We start from the raw sequence: 24,220 nt of genomic DNA on the forward strand, positions 1-24,220 counted from the left end.
CAGCAGGACCCCAAATCAGAAAAAAACAAAACAAGAGAAGTCATAAGTACTATCAAGCAAGAAGACCCAAATATACTCAGACGTTCACAAACACTTCTTATTCTCAACCCTACATTAGATACCAGATAAAACGGACCATCCCATTTTTATTAGATTTAAAAATGTAACAAAACCAGTAGGAACCAGGAGAAAAGATGGGGAAAAAAATAGAGACGACTTGGAAAAGATCAGAAATGATCAGTGAAAGAAGCAGGGAGACAGAAGGGAAGCTTAAGAGCCCGAGCCAGAGCAGAGGAGTGGTTTCTAAGGACCGGACATCTCTTCATTTAATGACAATTTTCTGGCGCAAGGCTCGGGGCCCTGTGCCAGGGAGGGGCTCAGGAGGTGGCGGCCCAGGGCCCAGAGATGAGGCAGTGGGCGGCAGTCCATGGGCAGTGATATACTTCTTGTAAGCCTCACGGATGATTTTGAAGGCCCGTGCAGTGGCATAGGGTATGTCTGTGACAGGGTCCCGGTATAGTGCCGGACGATGGGTCACTGGGCAGACCTCCCGAACAGGGATCTTTGGGGGTCGCCCTTGGGGGAACCATTCCTCAAATGTTGCATCATCACTAAATGTGATGAAGGTCCTGGAGCAATGAGCAGGAGGGATGACAGGTCCGGTCACAGCGTGGGAAGTCAATGCAGAAGCCACAGGAGCCGGATCAAGTCTGAGGGCAAAAGACAGAGAAAAACAACTGAGGAGAGGACAACAGATGCCATATAAAAAAAATCAGGGAGGAGAGAGAAAAAGGCAGAGTGGATGAACATTCTGAGAGAACCTACTAAAAAGTGGTAGACATGGAAAAAGTGAGAATAGAAAGAAAAATAAGAAAGGGAAAAGGGAGGCTAAGAGAAAGAAGGAGTTGAAGGGAGGGTGGAACCAGAAAGCTCTGCTAGAGCGAGGAGGAGCAGAGTGAGTGAAGCGGGCCCAGGAGGACACTGCTGATCACTCACCCTTCTACATCCACATTCTCCTCCTTGGGACCCGGCTCCCCAACAAGCGGCACTGTCATGGAATGGTAGGTGATTATGGGCCCGGGGCACTTTCGCTTCTTATGAACCTGTTTCTTTTTGTCAGCCTCAAGTCGCTCGTATGTCTCTGCAGAATCAAAGGGAGGAAGGAGGGATGGTCAGAGTTTTTCCTTTTCCCACATTCCAGTTCTGTCCTACGACCAGTCAGTTATCTTTCTGGGCATCGATTGTGTCCCCGCCAATGACTCAAGCCAACTCTGGATACCCCCAAGGCTACAGTGCCTCCAACCTCACAGGCTTCTGCCTCCCCCTCCTGATATCCTCTGCTCCTTTTTTCAAGGTCCTTACCCACTTAGAATTAGAGGATGCCACGTTGGAAGGGACCTGTGATGAGGATCCTGTTCATTTTCTGGATACCAGAATCTTCTCTACAATTACTCCATCAACTCATCTTTACAGAATTCTCCCCTATTCTGAGCTGAAACAGAATTCCTGACAACACTTTTACTGTGTGTGTGCTTCTGCGTGTTACTGGGAATTTAACTGGGGCCTTCATATTGAGTTACATCCCTGGCCTTTAAAAAAAAAAAAATTGGGGGGCTGGATATAGCTCAGTGGCACAGTGTTTGCCAGGCAAGTGCAAGGTTGTGAGTTGAATTCCTGGTACAAAAACAAAAAAAATTTTTGTTTAAATTTTGAGACAGGGTTTCACTAGAGCTTCTAAATTGTCCAGTGTGGAAATGAAGTTTTTAAGGCATAAAGAACACAAATCTAATCTGTCTTCAGTATCACAGTCCTTCAAATAGCTGAACTGAGCACTTTCAATAGACCTCACAAGGCTGATCACAACCCTTATTATCTAAACCACTCCTCTTCCCACACAGCGTTGAGAAACTCCCTCAATTTCCCACCCCTACGCCAGGTCTACTCCTCTATTCCTATAGCAAAGGCTGCAAGATGGGGTCCTCTCAAATGTTTGATCTGTGTAATGTTTTTGTTTCCAGTACTGGGAAAGAACCCAGAGATTTCACACCGAGCAACACTTCCAGGCATTTTTTTGAGACAAGAGTCTAAATCGCTCTGTTACCTAGGCCTGGCTCCAACTGTTGACTTCTTGCTTCATTCTCTCAGAGTGCTGGGATTCAAGTGTGCACCACCAACACCTGGTTTTGGCTCCCTTCCTTTTTTGTGTGATAATGGGGAGAAAAGCCAGAACCTTCACACTAAGCTACAACCCCAGTACTTCTCTTTATTTTTTATTTTATGACAGAGTCTCCCTAAATTGCTAAGTTGTCCAGGCTGGGCTCCAACTTGTGATCTTGCCTCAACTTCCCAGAGTGCTAGGATTACAAGCATGTGCCACCACATCCAGCTTTTATTTTTTCATTTTTTGTCTTTATGAGACAGGGTCTCACTACACAGTTCAGGCTGGCCTTGAGCTCACTTTGTAGCCCAGCTGGCCTCAAATCTGCAACGATCCTCTGCCTCAATTATATGGTATTTTAAAGAAAAACAGAACTAGTTGCTGACATTAATTTAAAAACTAGGAAATTGAAGCCAGGTGCAGTAGCACATATCTGTAATCCCAGAACTCTGGGAGGCTGAGGGAGGAGGACTGCCAGTTCATGCCTACCTTAGGCAATTTAGCAAGACCCTGTCCCAAAATAAAAAGTACAAATGGCCTGAGGATACTGGTCTGTGTGAAGGCTATGGGTTTAATTCCCAGTAAAAACCTCCCCTTCCCAAATTAGGAAATTACACTGAAAGATTTCTGGTTTCTCTTGAAAAAATAAAGAACTTTGAGGACCCTGGGCCTACATTTACACAGGGCAAGGGCAACAATCAGCTGAGTAAAGTAACTTTTCCACAGCAACAATCAGCTGAGTAAAGTAACTTTTTCTTTTTGAAATTCCTCCAATTCACCTTAGCCCATGTGGCAGATTGCATTCTGCTACCTGTCTGGACCCCGGTACACTGCTCCATGGCAATGATTGTGGCCATATATGTCTCCTACTTAAGAGCAGTGACCATGACTCATATTAGGTATCAGACAGTACTCCACTATCATAGGCACCCTAAATATTTTTAATAAATATATCAAAGTATTACTGAAGCCTTTCCTATAAATGAAGTTAAAGCTTTTGTTTTCAAAATTTTTTCAACTATTTTGGGGAAAATAAAATTTCATAATAAAAATTAACAGCAGTTAATACACTGTGTATCATTATCTTCAAAGAAGTTACTTTTTTTTCTCTTTTGTGACACTGGGATTGAATTGAGGCCCTCATACATGCTAAGCAAGCATCCTACCACTGAGCTACATCTCTGGCATTATTTAACTAACTAATTAATTAATTAATTTATGGTACCAGGCGCTTACACTGCTGAGCTAAATCCCTGGCATCCCTGAGCTTTTAAAAATTTATTGTTATATTTCGTTTCTATACTGTACTTATTTAATTTTATACTACAGCGCATTGAACCCATGGTGTTTCTCACTGAGCTGCAGCTGCATTCCCAGCGCGTTATTTTTTTAGACAAGGTCCTTGCTAAGTCACTGAGTTGCCCTGGCTCGGCTTGAACTTGTGATTCTCTTGCCTCAGTTTCTTAGAGGGTTGGGATTAGAGGAATCTGTCATCACACCCAGCCTCTGGTTCCTCTGTGTAGGTACTGAGAACATAACCCTCTAAGTCTGACTATAAAGGGGCCAGGGATTTAGCTCAATGGCACAAGGGCCTGTCTAGCATGTGTGAAGTTCAGTTTGATCTTCTGTACATTAAAAGAACAAGAAAGACAGAAGACCATAAAACGTCCCCTGGGTATCCCTTAGGTGAGTGAACTTCTTTTAAACTCTTATTGATAATGTTGCTTTCTTTCCTGTGAGTCAAACTTCTAACACTTCTCCATTCAAATACATCTTTAGAGGGGCTAGGGATTTAGCTCAGCGGCATAAGCGCCTGCCTTGCAAGCAGGCAGTCGTGAGTTCAATCCCCGGTACTGATAAAAAGGAAAAAGACAAAAAAAAAAAAAAAACCATCTTTAGGCTGTGGGATTCCAGCTCTATCAGCCAGTCCACACTTGTCCTTGAGCTGTTCACTCAGCATTCCTTATACCTAGAAACCAGGCAGCCCTCTGGTAGAGACGCTCATTCGATCACATTCCTTGCAGATTACAGCTGTGGCCTACTGAGCCCCTTCCTGTGGCTTTCAGGTCACTGCTCCCGCCACTCACTGTGTATGTTCTTCTTGAGACCAGTGCTGGCAGTCAGAACACCTCTTCCTTGTCACAGCCACTCTCTTATTCGCTGAAGACCTCAACTCCTGCCATCTTAGGTTACCCTGGTGGCTTTAAAGTCTGCCATCTTGGGGCTGGGGATTTAGCTCAGCGGCATAAGTGCCTGCCTTGCAAGCAGGCAGTTGTGAATTCGATCCCTGGTACCGATAAAAATGAAAAAGACAAAAAAATAAAAATAAAAAAAAATAAAGTCTGCCACCTTGTTATTACCTGTGGCCTGTGATAGTTCTCAACTGCTTTGGAAGATAACTACCATTTAAAAATCCTGAATAACTATTATGAACATTGAAAATTATGAATGCCAACCAAGTATGGTGGTGCATACTTGTAGTTCCAGCTACTAGGATGCTGAGGCAAGAGAATGCTTTGAGTTCATAAGATCAAGACCAGCCTGACGAATATAGTAAATTCTCATCTCAAATAAATGATAAAATTATAATTTTAGCGTCAATATAATGAGTGTTCCCCTCTCACCCCGCCCAAACACTGAGAAGTAACTTACCACTAAGCTATAATCTCTACACCCCCTTTTTAGGACAGGATCTCACTATGTATTTCATGCTGGCTTTGAACTCACTATGTAGCCCAGGCTGGCTTCAAACTTGTGGTGATCTTTCTGCCTCAGTCTCCTGAGTGCTAAAGACTAGGAATGTGTCTCTGTGCCCAGCTTCCACCCTTTTTACAATTCTGACATAATGTTTTGCTAAATTGTCCAGGCTGTCCTCAAACTTTCAATCTCCTTAATCTCCCAAGCGCTAGGATTTTTTTAGACAGGGTCCTGCTTTGTGTTGCAGGCTGGTCTTGAACTCCCAATAATCCTCCTGCCTCAGTCTCCTGAGTACTGGGATTACAGATGTGCACCACATTGGCTGGCTGAAACTTTTAAAAGTCATGAAAATACATTCTGAAGATGTTGAGGCTGAAATAAACCTTTTCTCAATCTATATGTTATTTTGAAGCAAAACTGTCTCAATTTCATAACTATCATTAAACCAGGATGGGTTGGACACCAGACATTTTAGGGCAAGTGATTGCCTCCTCTACAGTGAAAATGCTGTATGCATTATCAACTATGTATGTGCTTGGTTCAGAAAGAGAGGGGGCTGAGGTTACACAACTTGGTAGTACAGCATTTGCCTAGCATAGTGAGCCTAATAATGACTATGAAAGATATTCAGGAAGAGAAACATAAACACTATAAGTGCTTATCTTGCTGTTTCATTCAATGAAAATATGTATTAGCATGTAAGGGGGGGGTTTGTAAACCTGCTATTCCCTGCTATTCTCAACCTGAGACTCTTAACATTCTACAAAACAATGTATGACTTTTATGTTTGTCTGTTTGAGACAGCCCAATCTTTTATTTATTTATTTTTTTGTCTTTTTTTGAGACAGGGTCTCGCTATGTGGTTCAGGCTGGCCTTGAGCTCACTTTGTAGCCCAGGCTGGTCCCGAACTTGCAATGATTCTCCTGCCTCAGCCTCCCCAGTGCTGGGATTATAGGCACAAGCCACCACGCCCAGCTAAGAGACAGCCTAGTCTTGAACTCACTATGTAGCTAAGCTGCCGTCAAACTCATGGTGATCCTCCTGCCGCAGCCTTCCAAGTGCTGAGATTACAGGCATGTACTACTCCCAAATCAGTCTCTTTTTTTTGCAGTACTGAAGATTGAAGACTGGGCCTTTGCACTGAGCCACATCCCCAGGTTTTTTTTTTTTTTTTTTTGAGAAGGGATCTCATTATGTAGTTCAGGTTGTCCTTGAACTCACCTTGTAGCTCAGGATGGCCTTGACTTGTGGCAGCCCTCCTGCTTCAGCCTCCTAAATGCTAGGATTATAAGCATGTACTACCATGCCTGACCCCAGCCTTTTTTTTCCTTAGCCTTTTAAAAACTCATTTTTATTTTTTGTGGTATGAGGAACTCATATGTTTGAACTAGGTTACATCGCCACCATTCCCCTTTTCATTTTTTTTAATTTAATTTTTATTTTTTAACTTTTTTTTTTATATCTTTTTATCGGTACTGGGAATCGAATTCACGACCGCCTGCTTGCAAGGCAGGTGCTTACGCCGCTGAGCTAAATCCCCAGCCCCCCTTTTCATTTTAAGACCGGGTCTTGCAAGTCGCCCAGATTATGTTTGAACTTGTAATCCTCCTGCCTCTGCTTCCCAGAGTGCTAGAATTACAGGTAGGCACTACCATACTTGGCTTCTATGTTATTTTTACTTTATTCCTTTTTTTTTTTTTTGGTACTGGGGATCAAACTCACGACCTTGCGCTTACCAGGCAGGTGCTTTTATGCTGCTGAGCTAAATCCCTGGCTCTTTATTCTTAAAATTACTTCAATATAACTTATTCCTCAGAGCATTTACTACTTAGTCACTTGCTTCTAATCCACTCTCAACCACTCTCATTTCTTTCTTTTGATTCTTCTGTTCCAAATTTCTGATGTGTCTTAGCATCTCTATGCACATTTTCCAAAACTACATACTGACCCAGTGAACGCAAATTGAGCTCTTCTGTGATCTTGGCTTCTCTGAGCAGCTCTTCTTGGGTCAGGGGTCGCTCACAGTGGGGCCCTTTCCGCCTTCGAGACTGGCCCTGCCTCTCCTGTACCCGAAGGAATGTTTGTCGTGTATGTTCAGCTGTAGACTGACGCATGGACTTGCGACCTGGGAAGAATCAGATGTAAATAAATCTTTGAATTTGTGTCTAGTTTATTTTCTCTATTTTAATTTGGAAATAATTTCAAACTTATAAAAAAGCTGTAATAGTAGAAACAATACTCATGTATCTTTCATTTACATTCCCAGATGTTAATGTTGCTTCATTTCATTTTGTATCTTTTACTTGTTGTTGTTTTTGTTTTTGGAAACAGGGTTTCACTATACTGGGTTTAGGCTGGCTTTTTTTGAGGCAGGGTCTCACTATATAGTTCAGGGTAGCCTGGACTCACTGTGCAGCCCAGGTTGGCCTTGAACTTGTGGGGGATCTTCCTGGTTCAGCCTCCTGAGTGCTGGAATTATAAACATCTGCCACCATGCTCAAGCTCATTCTGTGTTATTTTTCTGAATGCTCTTAGTATTAAACATAGTACTAAACTGAAGAATTTAACACTGATAGAGCATCATCACACTGCAATGTTTTCTTTCTTTTTTTTTTCTGAGACCAAAAATCAAACCCAGGACATTTTGTATGGTGGGCAGGTGCTTGTGCTGCTGAGCTGTATCCCTGGCCCACAATGTTTTCATCTGACCAAATTTCCCACTCACTGTCAGAGCCATCATCCTGTAGTTCTAGAGGCAGCACAGCCTTCTCCTCTCGGGTCTTCTGAGTGCTTCCAGCTGGTGTGCTGACCTTTCGAGGCCTCAAACTTTTTAAAGGCTCCTGGGGACAGATTAAAATCAGATAGCAGGTGTAAATAAAGACCAAAATATATAATAGATACTGTAAAATAGGAAGAAAATGTTCAAGTGGGAAGGGGAAGTAGGGAAGGGGGAAGGAAAGGAAAAGAAAGAAAACTAGGAATCCTCTTGCACCTTATAGGCTTTGGTGACTACACGCCGCTTCCGTCTGGGCTCTTCTGTTTCTCCATCACTGGAGGGCTCATCCCCTTCATCGATGTCAAAGTCCGAGTCTACCTCATCCTCTGTGTCTGACTGGTCTCCTTGATACTCATCGTCTCCGGATTCCTGAGGACACAGAGACAGTGGAATGACAATGGAACACAGAATCAGCAGTGTGACTTCAGGAGGAAGATTTCACTTCCCTAATAAGGGTTGCCCCACTCTCCAGCTCAACTCAGCCCTTCAGTTTCCTCAGGCAGTGCCTTTCTAGCTGATGGCCTTTGGCTCCCAGCACAACCAATTTTCAATCTTATGTTTTACTTGCTGGTGTCCATACATTACTGTGGGAAAAAAGGGCTTCTTTCTTGAGAGGGTCATAGTTTAGTGAAGGATAGAACACCACTATAAAAAGTGGGTTTTTTTTCGTTGTAGTACTGGGGATTGAACTCAGGTCCTTCATACTTCGTTATAATCTCAGTCCTTTTTATTTTGAGACAGGGTCTTGCTAAACTGTGTTCACTGGGTTTGAATTTGAAATGCTCCTACCTCAGTCTCCTAGAGTACTATGATTATAGGTGTGTGCCACCACACCTAGATAAAAAATGCAACATATAAAGTACTAGCAATGATATAATACAGAACAGCTGGACACAGTGGGGCACTCCACTGATAAGCACTGTTGAGGTTAACCAAAGTTACTAAAAGAAGTATGTGTCACTCTTCAGATGCAGTAGGACAGAAAAATATTTGATTACTTTTTTTTTTTTTCCTTTTTCATTTTTATCAGTACCAGGGATCGAACTCACGACTGCCTACCTGCAAGGCAGGTACTTACGCCACTGAGCTAAATCCCCAGCCCCCAATATTTGATTACTTTAGGTTACTAAAGCAGTCACTAAAGATTTGAGACCAAGCCCAAGGGGTTTTTCAGAAAACTCTGGAGGTTTGAGGAGCTAAACATGAACTACAGCCTAGATAGATCTAAGTTGATATAGGTGAGGGTTATAATGGCAGTGAGAGTCAAAGCAAAGGAGAAAAAAAAAATCACTCAAGGGAGAGGGAGTTAGGTTGGTGGGCAGTACTTTAAACATCTTAAACTCTTCCATCAGTAATGCAGGATAATGGACTAATCTTCCTTTTTTTTTTTTTTTTTTTTTTTTTTTTGGTACTAGGAATCAAACTCACAACCTTGTACTTAATCCCTGGCCAAATGGACTAATCTTGATACACAAGTGCCAAAGTAAGCCAGCAGCACAGATGGCTGACACTCCAAATCAGCCAGAGCTTAATCCTGCCCTGATGATTATTTCCTCCCAACTGATGTCTGTGAAAGACAGCCTGGGAACACATTAATCCCCTCAGCCTAGTCTGGTATTAAGCATATCACCAGGTGATGGGAGAACAGCTTCCCATGGACTTAAAGTGCCCAATCAAAATGCTGTCACCAAAGCAAGGATTTACTACCATTTCACTGCTTTTTATCAAGCATCATTAATAGACATGACTAATTCAGAGAATGTTTTTCTATTGACAAAACACTTGTGACTTTATATTCTCCCTAAGATTTAATGAAAGTAAGTTTTATCTTTCTTGAAGAATGTGCATGTTTCTTCATGCATGTAAAAAAAAAAAAAAAAAGAAAGAAAGAAAAAAAAGAAAAGTCAAAATTTGGTTCCCAGAAAGCTCACAGATAAATTTAATATCAACTGCTGTTACCATTTTAGCATATGCTCCTGGTACAACCACTTCTGGTCTGTCTCTATTTTTACTGTTCTTACTTTTTGTTTATATAAGCCTCCTTAAATCCTTTTTGGAAGCATGAAGGGTACATATTAAATAACGACTCATAAAATGACAGGAATAGGAAAATGGGCTTGCAGGAGGGATGAGAGAGTTCTATTTTTAAATTAATTGGTAGCTGGACATGGTGGTACACACCTATAGTTTCAGTTCTCGAGGAGGCCGAGGGAGGAGGATCTAAAGTTTCACTCCTATTTAGGTAATTTAGCAAAACGTTGCCTCACAATAAAAAAATAAAAAGGGCTGGGAAGGATGTAGCTCAAGTAAAGACTCTGGATTCAAGTCCTAGAACTGCAAACAAAAACACATACACACATAACAAAAATACCAGTGGGTTGAAGGGTCAGTAAAGACTCCCAAGTCAGTCTCCAAGTCCTATGGATTCTATTTTCTTAATTTCACTTAAACTCTTATGTCCTTGTTAACTGCCTTCTTTCCTGGCAGTGCTGGAAATCAAACCCAGGGCATTAGGCAAGCTTGCCAAGTGCGTCCAACCCCTGTCCTTGTTGTTCTATGGCTAGTGTCTCAGACTATTTTCATTACACAGTAATCTTTTAAAGCACAAACCTGATCACGGAAATGTAATTTATTTATTTATTTATTGGTAACAGGAATTAAACTCATGACCTTGTGCTTGCCAGGCAGGCATTACGCTGCTAAGCTATATCCTTGGCCCCAATTTTTTTTGGGGGGCCAAGTACAGGGACTGAGCAGGGTCTAGCCCATGCCAGCCCATGTTCTACCCCGAGCAATACCTACTGCCCTTGAATGTGGAACTTTTGTAGATTCTTATCAGTCCCCTGGAAAAATAGCAAAACTCCTTAATATAGTTCACAAGGTCATACATAATCTAACCAGGAGTTACCTCCTCTGCCTTACCAATCTCTATTTTTCTGGAAAATGAGAGCAAACTTCCAAGTTCCACAGTGAGATCTCAGTACCTTAAACACTCTGCATCATCTTTCCCCCAACACTATCCCTTCTCCTTCCACTACTCTTCATCCAGTCAAGGCTACTTTCTTTTTCTTTTTTCTTTTTTCGTCTTTTTCCTTTTTATCGGTACCAGGGATCGAACTCACGAATGCCTGCTTGCCAAGAAGGCGCTTATGCCGCTGAGCTAAACCCCCAGCCCCTTCTTTTTTTTTTTTTTTTTTTGGTCTTTTTGAGACAGGGTCTCTCTAGGCAATTCAGGCTGCTTTGGGCCCAGGCTGGTTTCAAACTTGCAAATGATTCTCCTATTTCAGTCTGAGTGCTGGGATTATAGGAGCGTGTCACCATGCCCAGTTTAAAGGCCTACTTTGCATACTGCTCTCAGTTTAAACATCATCCCTCTCAGGGGATGCCACTCCCCACCAAGCCTGGTTCTCACATGCTGGCACATTGTCCTATGCTTACCTCTTGTTTTAGTCCTGATCACAAAATATTTTAATTGATTAGGAACCTAGTCAGTTTCTCCACTGGGGCCTGGAATGTGTGAGGAGAAAGCCATGTTTGTTTTTTTTATCTGGCTGAGTTTTATTTTGTTTTGAAACAGGGTCTCATTAGTTCAGGCTGGTCTTGACTCTCAGTGAATCTCCTGTCTCAGCCTCCTAAAAGGGCCAGGATTATACATGTACACCACTGTGGGAGAGGAAACCCAGCTTTCTCCTGATAAATGAACTCCTTGCTAAGACCCGTCCCTGACCTCTCCTTCAACCTTATTTACTGAGTTATGCAAAGTTGGCTATTTTGACAATAAAGATGCTAATCTTCCATACATCAAAAATATCTGCATTGTTAATTCCAGGCCTCTATGCCTGATAGTGGTACAGAGTTTCTTTTCCCTACCCACCTACCTCCCTGATTGATATCAGTAAAAGCGGTAAGGCTTGGACAGAAACTTTTATTCCACAGAGAACATGGGTCACCCCAGAGCTCCTCAACTGCAGAGTATTTTCTCTTTATCTTTCTTTTGCATTCATGGGCTGTATCACTGGTTGGGTTAGACTGATACCATCATCAGGGGTTTTGGTATACCACCACACCTGGCATATTTGTCTGGTGGTGGTTTACCAATGCTAGGGATGGAACTCAGGTTTTCAGGCATGCTAAGCAAGCACTCTTCCACAGAGCTATTGCCTAAATGGCACACTCCTGGTGCTGAGCACATATTTAATAAATGAACAGATTCGATAAAAAATTTAAGTAGAGTCAGGCATAGTGGATTGCTGCAAGTTCAAGATGAGCCTGGCCTACACACTGAGTTCAAGGGCAGGCTAAACTACACAGTGAGACTGTCTTAAAAACCAAAACAACCCAAACAAGGTGATGAACACTTGTAATCCCAGCACTCACAAGGCTGAGGCAGGTAGTTCCCAAACTACATAGTGAGTTCAAGGTCAGCCAGAACTACATAGTGAGACCCTGGTTCCAAATGGTACCTCGGGGGGCTGGGGATTTAGCTCAGCAGCATAAGTGCCTGCCTTGCAAGCAGGCAGTCGTGAGTTCGATCCCTGGTACCGATTAAATATAATATATATAAACCTCCACCCAGGCCCCTTTTACAAGTGCCAGTCCAGTCCAGACGCTAAAGCAGGCCCTCAACATAAAATGCTAAACAGAGTCTATGCAGCTTAAAGTCCAAAGGGAGAGTAAAAACAAGCAAACCAAATCTAATTACAAAATGAAATATACAGGCTGAGAATGCTCAGTGGCCTGCCTTACAAGTGTGAGGTCATGAGTTCAATCTCCAGTACCAAATTAAAAAAAAAAAAAAAACTAAGAAATATATTTGTGTAACATAAATACACGGGGACTTCTTTAGGACAAAGATACGTTCTATAGGAAAATATTTGCATTAACGCAAGTGTGGTGGTGTATACCTGTAATCCTAGCACTTAGGTGGCCGAGACAGGAGGACTGCACCCAGGTTCGAGGCCAGCCTGGACTACATGGTGAACTGAAGGACAGTTTGAACTACATACCGGGATCCTGTCTCAAAAAGCTAAGAAAACAAAAACAGACTTGAAAATTGAAAAAGGAGTAGGCTATTTAAGCCTCTTAGAATAGCAGTTCTTTTCTATGACTCAGGTGAATACGTAGGCAATGAAATATATATATATGGTGCCTTGTGCATCCTACACCAGAGGGGTGCAGCAAGTGACTGCTGCTTTCTGCGGTAAGCCGGGAGGCCTCCGGAGAGCTTTTCCGTTCCTGACACTGACACACACACTTCCACTAACGCCAAGGGCGATCTCTTCTAGCTCCCCACTGCGTCCCCAACCTACCCACTTGGTCCCAACACCAGGCCGGGAGCGCCCCTACATTCCCCCCACCCCTTTCTTTGTTTGGGCTTTCTCCCTAGGGGCTGCTGCATTTTGCCACCTCCCCTCCTTCCTGAGCCCGAATCTTGCCTCTGTGAAACCCCCATAAGTCGTCTGGTAGAACTCATCTTCCTCCTCTGCCTCCAGGAGCCCAGAAAGCCGGTTTCCTGCGGTCTTCCGGGGGGCCCGGCCTCCAGCCAAACTCATGCCGCCTACAGAGACAGCGCTGCCACCAGCGACTTCTCGCACCAAGCTTTGATCTCGCAGCTCGGCACTCAACACCATCACCTGCGAGTGGCCGCTGACGGCGGAAGCCGGCGTTTGCAGGCATAAGCAACAGAGCATCGGGGAGCTCCGCGTCCTGCCTCTAAATCCTTTTACCTTTAAGCCTTGCCCAAGTCTAGCACAGACTTTCCACCTGCTGCGACACCGTTCAATTGGCTTGCTCAGTGAATCCTCTTCAGTGTTACCAGGACCCCCACTATCCTCCTAAAGTCTAGAATTTAGTAGTCAGCATGTTTTTAAAAGAAATCAGTCTCGCTGTGCTGCAGTTCTTTTTTGTTACTAAAATACCGAGGATCCAACCCAAGGACCACTCTACCACTGAGACACACACCCGGCCCTTTATAAGTTTTATTTTGAGATAGTATCTTACTAGCCTAGGCTGGCTTCCATTTTGCAATACTCCTGCCTCAGCCTCCAGAGTGGTTAGGGTTAAAGAGGCCACTGTGCCCAGTCACAGTCCATTTTTAAACTGCACAATTGAAAACCTTTCTAAAAATACAGACTTTGTCATTTCTATTTTCAAAAGTGTTTAATGAAGAAAAAAATGTTTAATGGTTCTCCGTCATCTATGGATATTCAAGAACCATGAACTCATGACCACTAGATTGTCAGGCAGGCACTAAAACCACTGAACTAAATCCCCAGCTCCATCCACCCCTTATTCTTTTTTTTTTTTTTTTTGGTCTTTTTCATTTTTATCGGTCCTGGGGATCAAACTCACGACCGCCTGCTTGCAAGCAAGAGCTTATGCCACTGAGCTAAATCCCCAGCCCCTCGTTATTCTTACTTCTGTGTTGTTCTTGCCTCTTCATTCTGATTTAAGGAACTATTCTAAGACCTGAAGGATGCTTTTTTCCTCTGCCACTGGACTATGGCTTCAGCCCCTAAAAAAGTACTTTATTTTATTTTTGATACCAGGGATTGAACTCACAGCCTTGTGTTTGCCAGGCAGGCACTTGTGCTGCTGAGCTAAATCCCTGGCCCTGAAGGTGCTTTATTTTTATTTGTCTTTTTTGTGGTACTGGGAATTGAACTCATGACCTTGTGCTTGCCAGGCAAGTGCTTATGCCACTAAGCTAAATCCCCTCCCAGAAGCTGCTTTAATAAAGCTGTGTGTGTACTCATGTGTACTTGTGTGAATGTGTGGCCCTATTTTTAAAAAATCTTTTTGAGACAGTTTCACCATGCAGTTCAGGTGGATCTTGAATTTGCTTTGTATTCCTGGCTGGCCTCAAACCCACAGCAATCCTGCCCCTGCCTTAACAAGTGCTGGGATTACAGGTATGTGCCACCACTCTGAAGTGTGGCTCTATTTTGAGGTCACAGTTTGACTTCCTTCCCAAAGCATGCATTTCTATTTCCTTGGGGCACTGAGCCAACATGTCCTGCTCTGCCCTGCTTCCACACCCTGCCACGTCACCTACTTCTGCTATGCCAGGAATGTTACTGGGGAAAAGTGGCTCTGTGACGCAGAGGGTACTAAAGGATGAGTAACATTGGCAGCAGAAAAAAGATTGAGGGGTAAAAGATGGGAGATACCTGCTACTCACACATCTGTAATTCCACTTTTTTTTTTTTTTTGTCTTTTTCATTTTTATCGGTACCAAGGATCGAACTCACGACCGCCTGCTTGCAAGGCAGGTGCTTATGCCGCTGAGCTAAATCCCAGCCCCTGTAATTCCACTTTTTGAATTTTGCCTTCATCTGTTCATATATTTAGAAGACACATTTAGTTGACAGGAATTGGCACTTACTCTTTCCCAGGTTACTATTCTCGATGCTTGAGATATAAAAATGGAGAAGATGTAACTTTTCCCTGAAGAGTTTGGTCTTATAAGACAAGCAGATAAACAGACATAATATAAAGTGGTAGGTGTAACAGCAGTCATTATCTTGACATATAAAGTAGAAACAAAGACCTCCAAAATGCTAAAAAATAGGGATTTCTTCATTCAGGAAGGGTGAAAGGAAATTCACTGATAAACTCTCAAAGAGATTTCCTTATTTGACGGCCTTGGTCATTCTGGGGTTTATTAGACTATTCCAATTTTGAAATTAGAAACAGCTTTCTTTCTATACTACCTGATGTGTGTGTGTGTGTGTGTGTGTGTGTGTGTGTGTGTGCTGGGGACCCAGCTCATGACCTTGTGTTTATTAGGCAAGCACTGGAGCCACTGAGCTAAATCCCCAGCCCTACACTAGCTGATTTTTTTTTTTTTTAACTAGCTGATTTTTAAAGTAACTCAGGAAATAGTAGTAACTGCATGCTTTTTCTGGAAACAAGAATAATTTATTCAACAATTTTTTTTTTTTTTTTTTTACTGAATACCTGTGAGCCAAATTCCTGAGCTATAGGTGCAGGGAATCATAAAACACTTGGAAGCTATATTGTTTCACTGTTGGGGAAAGACAAACAGTAATCCAAATGGGTGGAGTTGGTGTATCTTCATACCCAAAGGAGGCCAAATAATCCAGCAGGGGGCAGCAAGGAAACAATTATTTTAGATTTTCGTGAAAGCCGAGCAGAAAGCTGAAGTACAAGAGAGGGTGGATGTTCTATTAGCTTTCAGGTTTTAGTTTCCCATTGGAGAGCCCGGGAGAATTCTGAATAGAGCAAGAAAGCAAGCCACTTCAGGGGTTAGAAAACCAAGGATTTCCCCCAATTCTCCTGCATTTATTCACAAGTGATTGTTCAGCACCTACTTTGTACAGTGAGAAAAGGAAGTGAAGATATGAGTGAACCGAACACTTGCTCTCTAGAAGATTTGTTTAACTAGACAGATCTTCAGATCCCTACCAAGATTCACAATCCAGTGTGTTAAAACTGACTAGAGATAATTGGACTAGAAAGAAGGAATTTCTCCTGCGCAACTCCATGACCTTTGAAGCAGATAATTGATAGAGGCCAAGGACTTTGTATGATGATAAGATTGTAATAGGTAGTATAAATGCCTTTTTTCTTTTTTTCTTGTGGTGCTGAGAACAGACCCCAGGGGAACTCTATCACTGAGCTACATCCTTAACTCTTCTATTATGGACTGAATTGTCCATTCTGGCTTCGAAAATGCGATATTCCTGCTTCAACCTCTTGAGAAGTAGGGTTTACAGAAGTGCTGGGCCACTGTGGTCTTTTGACAGGTCTTCATTGATTTATTAGATATTTATCGCTGCAGGGTGTGGCGGCGGCACGGGCGCCTGAAATCCTAACATTCTGGGAGGCGGAGGCAGAGAATGGAGAGTTCGAGCCTAGCTTGGCTAATTTAGGGAGACTTTGTCACAAAAAACAAAAAAGGGCTGGGGGTGTAGCTCAGTGCGAAGACCCTGGGTTCAATCCCCAGTACCAAAAATAAAAACAAAAACACGAACCAAATATTTACTTAACCATGCCTAGCACTGTGTTTGACACAAACAGATCTATTTTGAATGTCATTCAAAGGAAGGTAAGACAAACCGGAAAGGGACTGGGAAGAATTTTTGGTGGCATGTGATTTTTACAGTATTTCATTGTGTAAGGTCTCTGACTTGACAGTAAAGTTTCTGTTTGTAGCTCTTTTCTGGATTGTGAATCTGAGAAGGCCAGTCCCGGTATGCTTAACCTGAACTCAGAGCACGCAAAACCCATTCTTTCCTATGAGCTGATGCTAAATGGACCTACCGAACCACCATAGAAGTAGTCCGCTGACCGCCGCGCGTCTGTCTTCCTCCGATGGATTCGCCAGCGCGTCAGTCACGTGACCATCAGTAGCCTTCTGATTGGCTTTGTTGTTCTTCCCTTTCCAATAGGGTGGAACTCCGAGAAGGTTGGACGCATGCGCACTATTGAATTTTTCTTGGCTACCCTAGAGCCGAGCGGAGGGGTTGAACGATAAACAGGCTGTGACTTAGGAGAAGGAGGAGGAGGGGGGCGAAGGGAGGAGCAAGAGAGGGAGGGGGACGGCTTTTCCCGGATTGTTCGTGCCTCGGATTTTCTTTACTTGTGGTCTGGTCTGGTCGCGGAGTCCCTGCCGCCAGTTTGAGCCTAGTCCCTTGTAAAAAAGGAAAGTATCTCCAGTGGAGAGCCGTCAGAAATCAGAGGGGTTGCGAGACGGTAGCTATATACCCTTATGCCAGGCAATGGTACAGCCCTGAGCTGGTCCCGAAACCAGCCAGAAGTGTCTGAGAGAGGCCCCAGAGGGGGCAGGAAGGTGGTCCGCAGAACTGGGGCTCTGTGAAGAGACGTGGGGAAGATTCGATTCCGAGAAGAGGAAGAGCCCGAGTGAAAGGGTGTGAGGCCGCTGAGGAGGAGGGGGCTGCCAAGATGGCGTCGGCCTCCTCTGGGCCGTCGGCTGTCGGATTTTCAACTTTGGATCCCGGGGTCTCGGGGCCGACTTCTGGTAAGCCAGGCGAGGCCGTGGCAGTGGGCTGGTGATGATTGTTCGACGGGATGTAGAGGGAGATCTGGGTGGGCATTTGTAGTTGGGAATCTCTGAGGAGTTTCGGCAAGGAGGACAGACAGACTGGGTTTTTATATGGCAATTTCGGAGCGGGCAGGGGAGTGTGCAAAGAATGGGTTAGACGACTGAGAAAAGGGAAGCTGCCGAAAATGTTGTCTTCGAGGAAACCTGATTGAGGAATTTTAGGAGGTTGGATTAAACTAAAAGGAGGCTTGGTTCGTAGAAAAAAACTGAAGAGTACGAGGCAGGTAGTATCCGAATTGATAGTGGAGTGAGTTGGATCAAGATAGTTAAGAGATCATGGAACTAAAGGGCCCTGAAGAATTCTGTGACGCCTTTGATTGCTGGGGAGTTGGGGAGCAGGAGAGGCATTATCGGGGTTGTCTTTTCTCCGCAGATTCTCCCCCCATGCGTCATTCCTTCTCATTCGCCCCACCCCCAACGCGAGGGGGCGCCGCTGCACTCACGCAGTTTCTCAGGCTAATTCATCTCTGGACTACCTCCTAACTTGGGGAAAGAAATTCAAAGTTTTTGTTTTGGTTTTGTGAAGCACGGTATTGAACCCATTACGCTAAGCAAGACCCTTAACAGCACTGAACTGCATCCTCAGTCCCTAGCAATGGGAGATTGTGAAAAGTGTCAGGAATGTGCAAAATTAGGGTCAAAAGATTCTTAGAGAAGATACAGTGTAGTCTTGTGTTGAAGTAGAGCCTGAGGAAAGTGATGTTTGGCGTTAGGCTTTAAGAGAAGAGATTGGTGGCAGGTAGCTGTTGAGTGCTGTGGGGCAATGTTGCCTAATAGGAATGCTTAGGAGGTGTCAGGGTATTGGAATTTGGAGAATGGAGACAACATAGAGGCCGAAGAGTGGTTAGAAACTAACAAAGATCTTTAATCGAGGGCTGAGGAGTCTCACAAGAAAAATAACAGATTGTGTGTAGGAGGGAAATGTGTATATGAGGGGAGTGAGAAACTGTTCTAGAGCATCTGTCAGAAATGTCTGGTGTTCAGTGCCAGGTGTGGTGGTGCACCCTGTAATCCCAGCTCAAGGTAGGGTAGGCTGAGGCAGGAGGATTGTGGTGAATTTAAGACCAGCCAGGGTTACGTAGGGAGTTCAAGGCCAACCTGAACTGTGTTTTGAGAGCCTGTCTCATAAAACAAAACGACACACACACACCCCAAAAACAGAGATATTTGATGTCCCACAGTGACTGTTGCCTGTACACCCAACAAGAGAGGCTACCTGATGCTGAATGCTTTACTTAAATTTTAACATTTGCTTAGATTGGGGATTACATCCTTGACACTTATGTTTTTTAAACTGGATGTCAAAGCCATGGGTGCTCTACCACTGAGCTGTATCTCTGGCTTCCTTTTCAATTATTTACTTTTTTTTAGTTTTGAGATAGAATTTCACTAAATTACCTAGGCAGATGGGATTTAAACTTCTGGTCCTTCTGTCTCAGCCTCCCAAAGTGATGGAATTGCAGGTATAGGAGACCAGGATACCAAGATTTGAACTCAAAGCCTTTGCATTGAGCTGTGTCTCCATACCTTTTTTGTTTGTTTTGAGACAGGGTCTTGCTGTGTAGTTCAGGCTGGCCTTTTCTCACTATGGAGTGCAGGCTGACTTCACATTTGAGGCAGTCCTCCTGCTTCAGTCTCTGGAGTGCCACAATTACAGGCATGTGCCACCATGCCTGGCTCCTATCCATTGTATTTATTTTGAGATAGGGTCTTGCCAGGTTGCCTAGGCTGACGCCAACTTTCTTTTTTCTGTTTTTTGAGGCAGAGTCTTGCTATGTAGTTCAGGCTGGGTTTGATTTGAACTCCCTATATATCCTAGGCTGGCCTCAAATTTGTGGTGATCCTCCTTCCTCAGCTCAGCCTCTTGAGTGCTGAAATCACAGATGTGTGCTACCATACTTAGCTAACTTTTTGTCTCACTGCCTCAGCCTTCCAGAGTGCTAGATTACAGGAAATCCACTACTCCCAGCCATGTCCTTGCCATTTTGAATTGGTGAGAGGGTTCTACTTTAACAGATGGTCACAAATAATAATAAACTGGAGTTTTATTTATTTGCATCTATTTTATCTATTTTTAGTTTATGGAAAGGTAGTTTTTGCCTTTCCTATAAAAGCAGTAGAGGACCAGAATAATTTGTCTTGTATTCTGAGCATGAAAAGGGATTAAAAGTGATGCTTTTTAATACTTTTTAATTTGTTTGCTTGTTTTTTGGTAGTAAGACTCAAACTCGGGACCTTGTGCTTGCCAGGCAGGCACTTGTGCCACTGAGCTATATATCCCTGGCAATACTTTTTTTTTTCTTATTTTTTGGGGGGCACTGAGGATTGAATCCAAGACCTTTATACAGAGTCACATCTCTTGGCCTTTTTTCCCCTCTTAATTTAATTATTATTATTATTATTTCTTTTGGAGACAGACAGCTGCTAAGTTGCCCAGGCTGGTTTCTGAACTTGCTGTCTTGCTGCTGAAACCTTGCAGAGTGCTGGGATTATAGGCATGGGCCACCTCTCTGGTTTAATTTATTTAATTTCTTATTCCCTGCTCTGCTTCTTTTGGCATAGTGAAATGGTTGGATTAGGAACAGTTCTGTTCAGCTGGGTGTGGTGTGTACTCCTGTAATCTCAGTGCCTGGGAGACAAAGGCAAGGAGGATGGGAGTTAAAGGCCAACCAGAACTACAAAGTGAGACCTTATCTCAAAACACACAAAAAAGTTCTGTTAAAAAAATATGCCTGAAAGCATTTTGACACTGTGTACACAGTGTTGACTATTTTTGTATATCTCTATGTTCACTTAGGCTTGGGTTTAATAAATTCAATTTAGTAGAATTTTTTCTTTCAAGATACATTTTGAAGATGATAAGAGGTTTACTCTGATGTAGAAGAGGCTGCCAAGGGTATTTTGTGATTGAAGAGGGCTTTCCTCTGGATGTACTTGGGGATTATATTGGCAAGAATACGTAATGGTTTACGATTTCCTGAATTGTTAAAGGCTAGAAGTCTGGCCTTGTAGAAATTTAGGGTGTGTGTGGGGTGTGTGTGTGTGTGTGTGTGTGTGTGTGTGTGTGTGTGTTTGTTTCAACAACCCCGAAACCAGTTTATTATTCTTAATACTTGAAGGCCACTTAAATTTTAGTGAAGCTCTGAAATCCTAAAGATACGTTCTCTGGCAGTGTTCAAGTGAGTATGTCATGGTTCAATAATAAGTTGACCAACAGTTTCTTTTCTGTTTTTAATGATAGAGGCAATTGAACCCAGAGCCCACACACTAATAGACATTTCCAGGCCTCTGTTTTATTTTCTCATATTTATTGCTGTATTTGAGGTTGGATTCAGAGGATTTGTACTGAACTGCATCCTCACCCCTTTTTTGTTTGTTTGTTGTGAGACTGGACTGGATCTCTAAATCACTCAGGCTGGGTTTAAATTTGCCACCCTAGTGCCTTAGCCTTGAGTTGTTCCATGCCTATAATACCTCTGTCTAGATTGTTTTACCATTAAACTAGAGCTGGTCTTTTATTCTGCTACAAGTGAAAAACAGGGTAAAACATAGTGTCAGCTCTAAGAAGTATTTAACATCTTTTCTGTTAGAGTAGTTAACAGTTGAATTTGGGGGAGGCAGTTATAAATGAATAGCACCTCCGTAATCCCAGCATTTGGGGGACTGAAGTAGGAAAATTGTCTTGAAGCCAGATGGGCTACATAGTGAGTTCAAGGCCAGCCTGAACTGCATAGTTGGACCTTGTCTGTCTCAAAACAACAACAAAAGCAGCAACAACACCAATCCCTCAAAAATGAGTGCTGGGGCTGGGGATTTAGCTCAGCGGCATAAGTGCCTGTCTTGTAAGCAGGCAGTCGTGAGTTCAATTCCTGGTACCGATAAAAAGGAAAAAGACAAAAAAAAAAAAGATAGACAAAAATGAGTGTTACAAACCGGGAGTGGAGGTGCATGCTTGTAATCCCAGCATTTGGGAGGCTGAGGCAAGTGGGTTGCTTCAAGTTCAAGGCCAGCCTGGGCTACAAAGTGAGGTCAGCCTGAACTGTATAGTGAGTCTCTGTCTCAAAAAAGACCAAAAAAAAAAAAAAAAAATCTTACAACAGCCATTATAAGAGCTTGTTTTTACACTTTGGTTGTTAATAAAAGGTGATATGTGGCACATGGCTGTAATTCCAGCACTTAGGACACTGAGGCAGGAGGATCACTGAGTTGAGGCCAGCCTGGGCTACAAAATGAGTTCAAGGCCAACTTGAACCTCAGTGGAACGCTGTTTCAAGAAAAAAAAAAAAAAAAAGTGATGCAGTTTGCTATCTAGTCTCAGCTGTTTGGTGTATAAAGAAAGTTTATTCTTTCCCCCTCATTCTCATTATTTGGACAATGCTACCACTTACTACTAATAGAATTAGCTCTGATGAGGTGCTGTTGACAGTAACCATCTGTCACACCAGTATTTAGAGAGCTTCTTTCCCTATCTCTAATTAACTTTTTATAGTCCACAAGGAACTTGAAACTCATGTCAGTGAGTCCTCTTTTTAAAAGTAAAGACTTTTGGGTCAGGGGATTTAGCTCAGCGGCTGCCTTGTAAGCACTTGGTTGTGAGTTCAATCCCCGGTACCAAAAAAAAAAAAAAAAAAAAAAAGTAAAGACTTTCTATTTCAGAGTCTTGATTTTAAGGTGGTGGGAGGGTTAGAAAGGAAGTAGTTGGTTTGTTTTTGTTTTTTGATGAGTGTTCTTATTGAGCTACATCACCAGCCCCCCCCCTTTTTTTTTCTTAATGGTACCAGGGATTGAACTCATGACCTTCTGCTTACCAGGCAGGCACTTATGCCAGTGAGCTAAATCCCCGGCCCCAGTCTGTTCTTGTAGTCTACTCACTATGTAGCCCAGGATGGCATGGAACTTGTGGTGATCCTCTTGCCTCAGCCTCCCAAGTGTTGGTATTATAGGTATACACTAATAGGCTTGGCTCTTTTTTTTTTTTTTCCCCCCAATTTTGAGACAGGGTCTCACTGAGTTGTAGGCTGTTCTTGAACTTGCAGACTTGTGACACTTATGCTTTGGCCTCCATAAATGATTTGGGGGTAACTGTACAGCTCCTTTTCTGACTTGGAGTGTGTGTGAGACTTTTTTTTGAGACAGTTTCACTATGTGTCAGAATTCAGGCTGTCCTTGAACTCACTGGGTACCCCAAACTGGCCTTGAACTTGAGACAGTCTTGCTGTCTCAGTCTCCCCAGTGTTGGGCTTATGCGTGTGCACCACCATGCCTGGCTTTTTTTCCTCTTAACTGATGAGAGAAACTTCAGATACACAGATTGGGAAGTCTGTTCAATTGGAAGTCCTTTATAGTGGACCAGCCTCCTAAACCCTTGGTTATGATGGCTTTGTTCTTCCTAGGACAGCTCCACCATGAAACTGGAGTCGTCTGGTAACTCCAGTGGCAATTGTGTTTTGTTGTCTGTGTTCTTTGTATATGACTGTAAATTATTTGTAGGCCGATGGATTTCTTTCCCTTTTTTTTTTTTTTTTTTTTTTGATACCAGAGTTTGAACTCAGGACCTTGAGCTTGCCAGGCAATTGCTTATGCTGCTAAGCTGTATCACCAGCCTTTCCCTTTAATTCTACTCGGGGCTGGGGATTTAGCTCAGCGGCATAAGCGCCTCCCTTGCAAGAAGGCAGTCGTGAGTTCGATCCCGGTACCGATAAAAAGGAAAAAGACAAAAAAAAAAAAAAAAAAGTCCCTTTAATTCTACTCTGGTGAAAATTAAAGCAATTTAGAATACTTTACTAGAGTTCAAAATTAAAATTTGGGGAGTCATTTTGATTGATAATTCTTTTTTTTTTTTGATTGATAATTCTTAAGTAGGGAGAGATTTTTCTGTTTGTTTTAAAGACTTTTTGACCCCCCCCTTCCATGTTTGCAGTACATAGTACATCTTAAATATTTTTATATAAACTTACCTGCCTCCTTTTTGTCATTGGTACATTTTGCCAGAGAACAGACATCAATAATCCTTTGCTTCAGGACAAGGTCTCATGGGTAGTCCAGGCTTGCCTTGAACTCAGTGTGTAACCTCGCCTGATCTTGAACTCAAAGTGATCCTCTTGCTTTAGTTCCATAAAGGCATGTGCCACACACATACTTGGCTTGTTTGTTTTGAGACAGATTTCCCAGGTAGGTCTCATACTGGGCTCAAGCAACCCTGCTGTCTCAGCCTGACAGTAGCTAAAGTTATAGGTGTGTACAACCATGTCTAGTTTTACAGTGTCTTTTTTTTTTTTTTTTTAGACAAGAGTTTCCTTATGTAATTCACATTGACTTTGAACCTACTGCATAGCCCATACTGGTCCCCGATTTGCTGCAATCTTGCCTCAGCCTCTTGAGTGCTGGGATTACAGGCGTGCTTCACCACTTGACTCATTGCTTTTAATTAAATATTTCTACCACCCTTGTTCAAGCCCAGTGTTAGGAATAATTAACTAGTTTTATAGGTATCTATATTCT

At 42.9% G+C, this 24,220-nt stretch overlaps 2 protein-coding genes across 5 annotated transcripts in view; one reads left to right on the forward strand and one right to left on the reverse strand.

Annotated features, from left to right (window-relative positions):
* Nucleotides 1-126: 126 nt before the first annotated feature.
* Vps72 (vacuolar protein sorting 72 homolog) lies at nt 127-13,276 on the reverse strand. Its single transcript, XM_003478973.5, has 6 exons — nt 13,068-13,276; nt 7,849-8,001; nt 7,582-7,696; nt 6,805-6,981; nt 997-1,141; nt 127-710 (listed from the first exon to the last, which is right to left on the reverse strand). Exons 1-6 carry the CDS (start codon nt 13,260-13,262, stop codon nt 323-325), a joined length of 1,173 nt encoding a protein of 390 aa, XP_003479021.2. The 5' UTR covers nt 13,263-13,276; the 3' UTR covers nt 127-322.
* Nucleotides 13,277-17,160: 3,884 nt separating this feature from the next.
* The window catches only part of Pip5k1a (phosphatidylinositol-4-phosphate 5-kinase type 1 alpha), a 46,102-nt gene continuing 39,042 nt past the window's right edge, over nt 17,161-24,220 (forward strand). For 2 of the 4 annotated variants that reach the window (XM_063253127.1, XM_063253120.1), the window contains exon 1: nt 17,165-17,635. Coding sequence is in view for 3 of the 4 variants with exons in the window: in XM_063253120.1 (XP_063109190.1) it covers nt 17,560-17,635 (76 nt within the window). In the remaining variant the exon portion in view is untranslated. Of the gene's footprint in view, nt 17,636-24,220 lie in introns of all 4 variants that reach the window. The other 2 variants (XM_063253132.1, XM_063253115.1) reach the window with 2 other exon arrangements.

This window comes from Cavia porcellus, unplaced genomic scaffold, assembly GCF_034190915.1.
Source record: "Cavia porcellus strain 051 isolate PalLab524CR breed Dunkin Hartley unplaced genomic scaffold, mCavPor4.1 scaffold_1, whole genome shotgun sequence".
Lineage (NCBI taxonomy): Eukaryota > Metazoa > Chordata > Mammalia > Rodentia > Caviidae > Cavia > Cavia porcellus.

What these genes read in the sequence shown, in the direction of transcription:
- Vps72 (XM_003478973.5), bottom strand. Translation starts at nt 13,262, where the DNA reads ATGGTGTTGAGTGCCGAGCTGCGAGATCAAAGCTTGGTGCGAGAAGTC. An exon ending in TAGTCACCAAAGCCTATAAG is followed by an intron (nt 7,697 to 7,848) that starts GTGCAAGAGGAT and finishes ATCTGTCCCCAG; the next exon opens with GAGCCTTTAAAAAGTTTGAG. An exon ending in GCTCAATTTGCGTTCACTGG is followed by an intron (nt 1,142 to 6,804) that starts GTCAGTATGTAG and finishes TTGATTCTGCAG; the next exon opens with AGACATACGAGCGACTTGAG.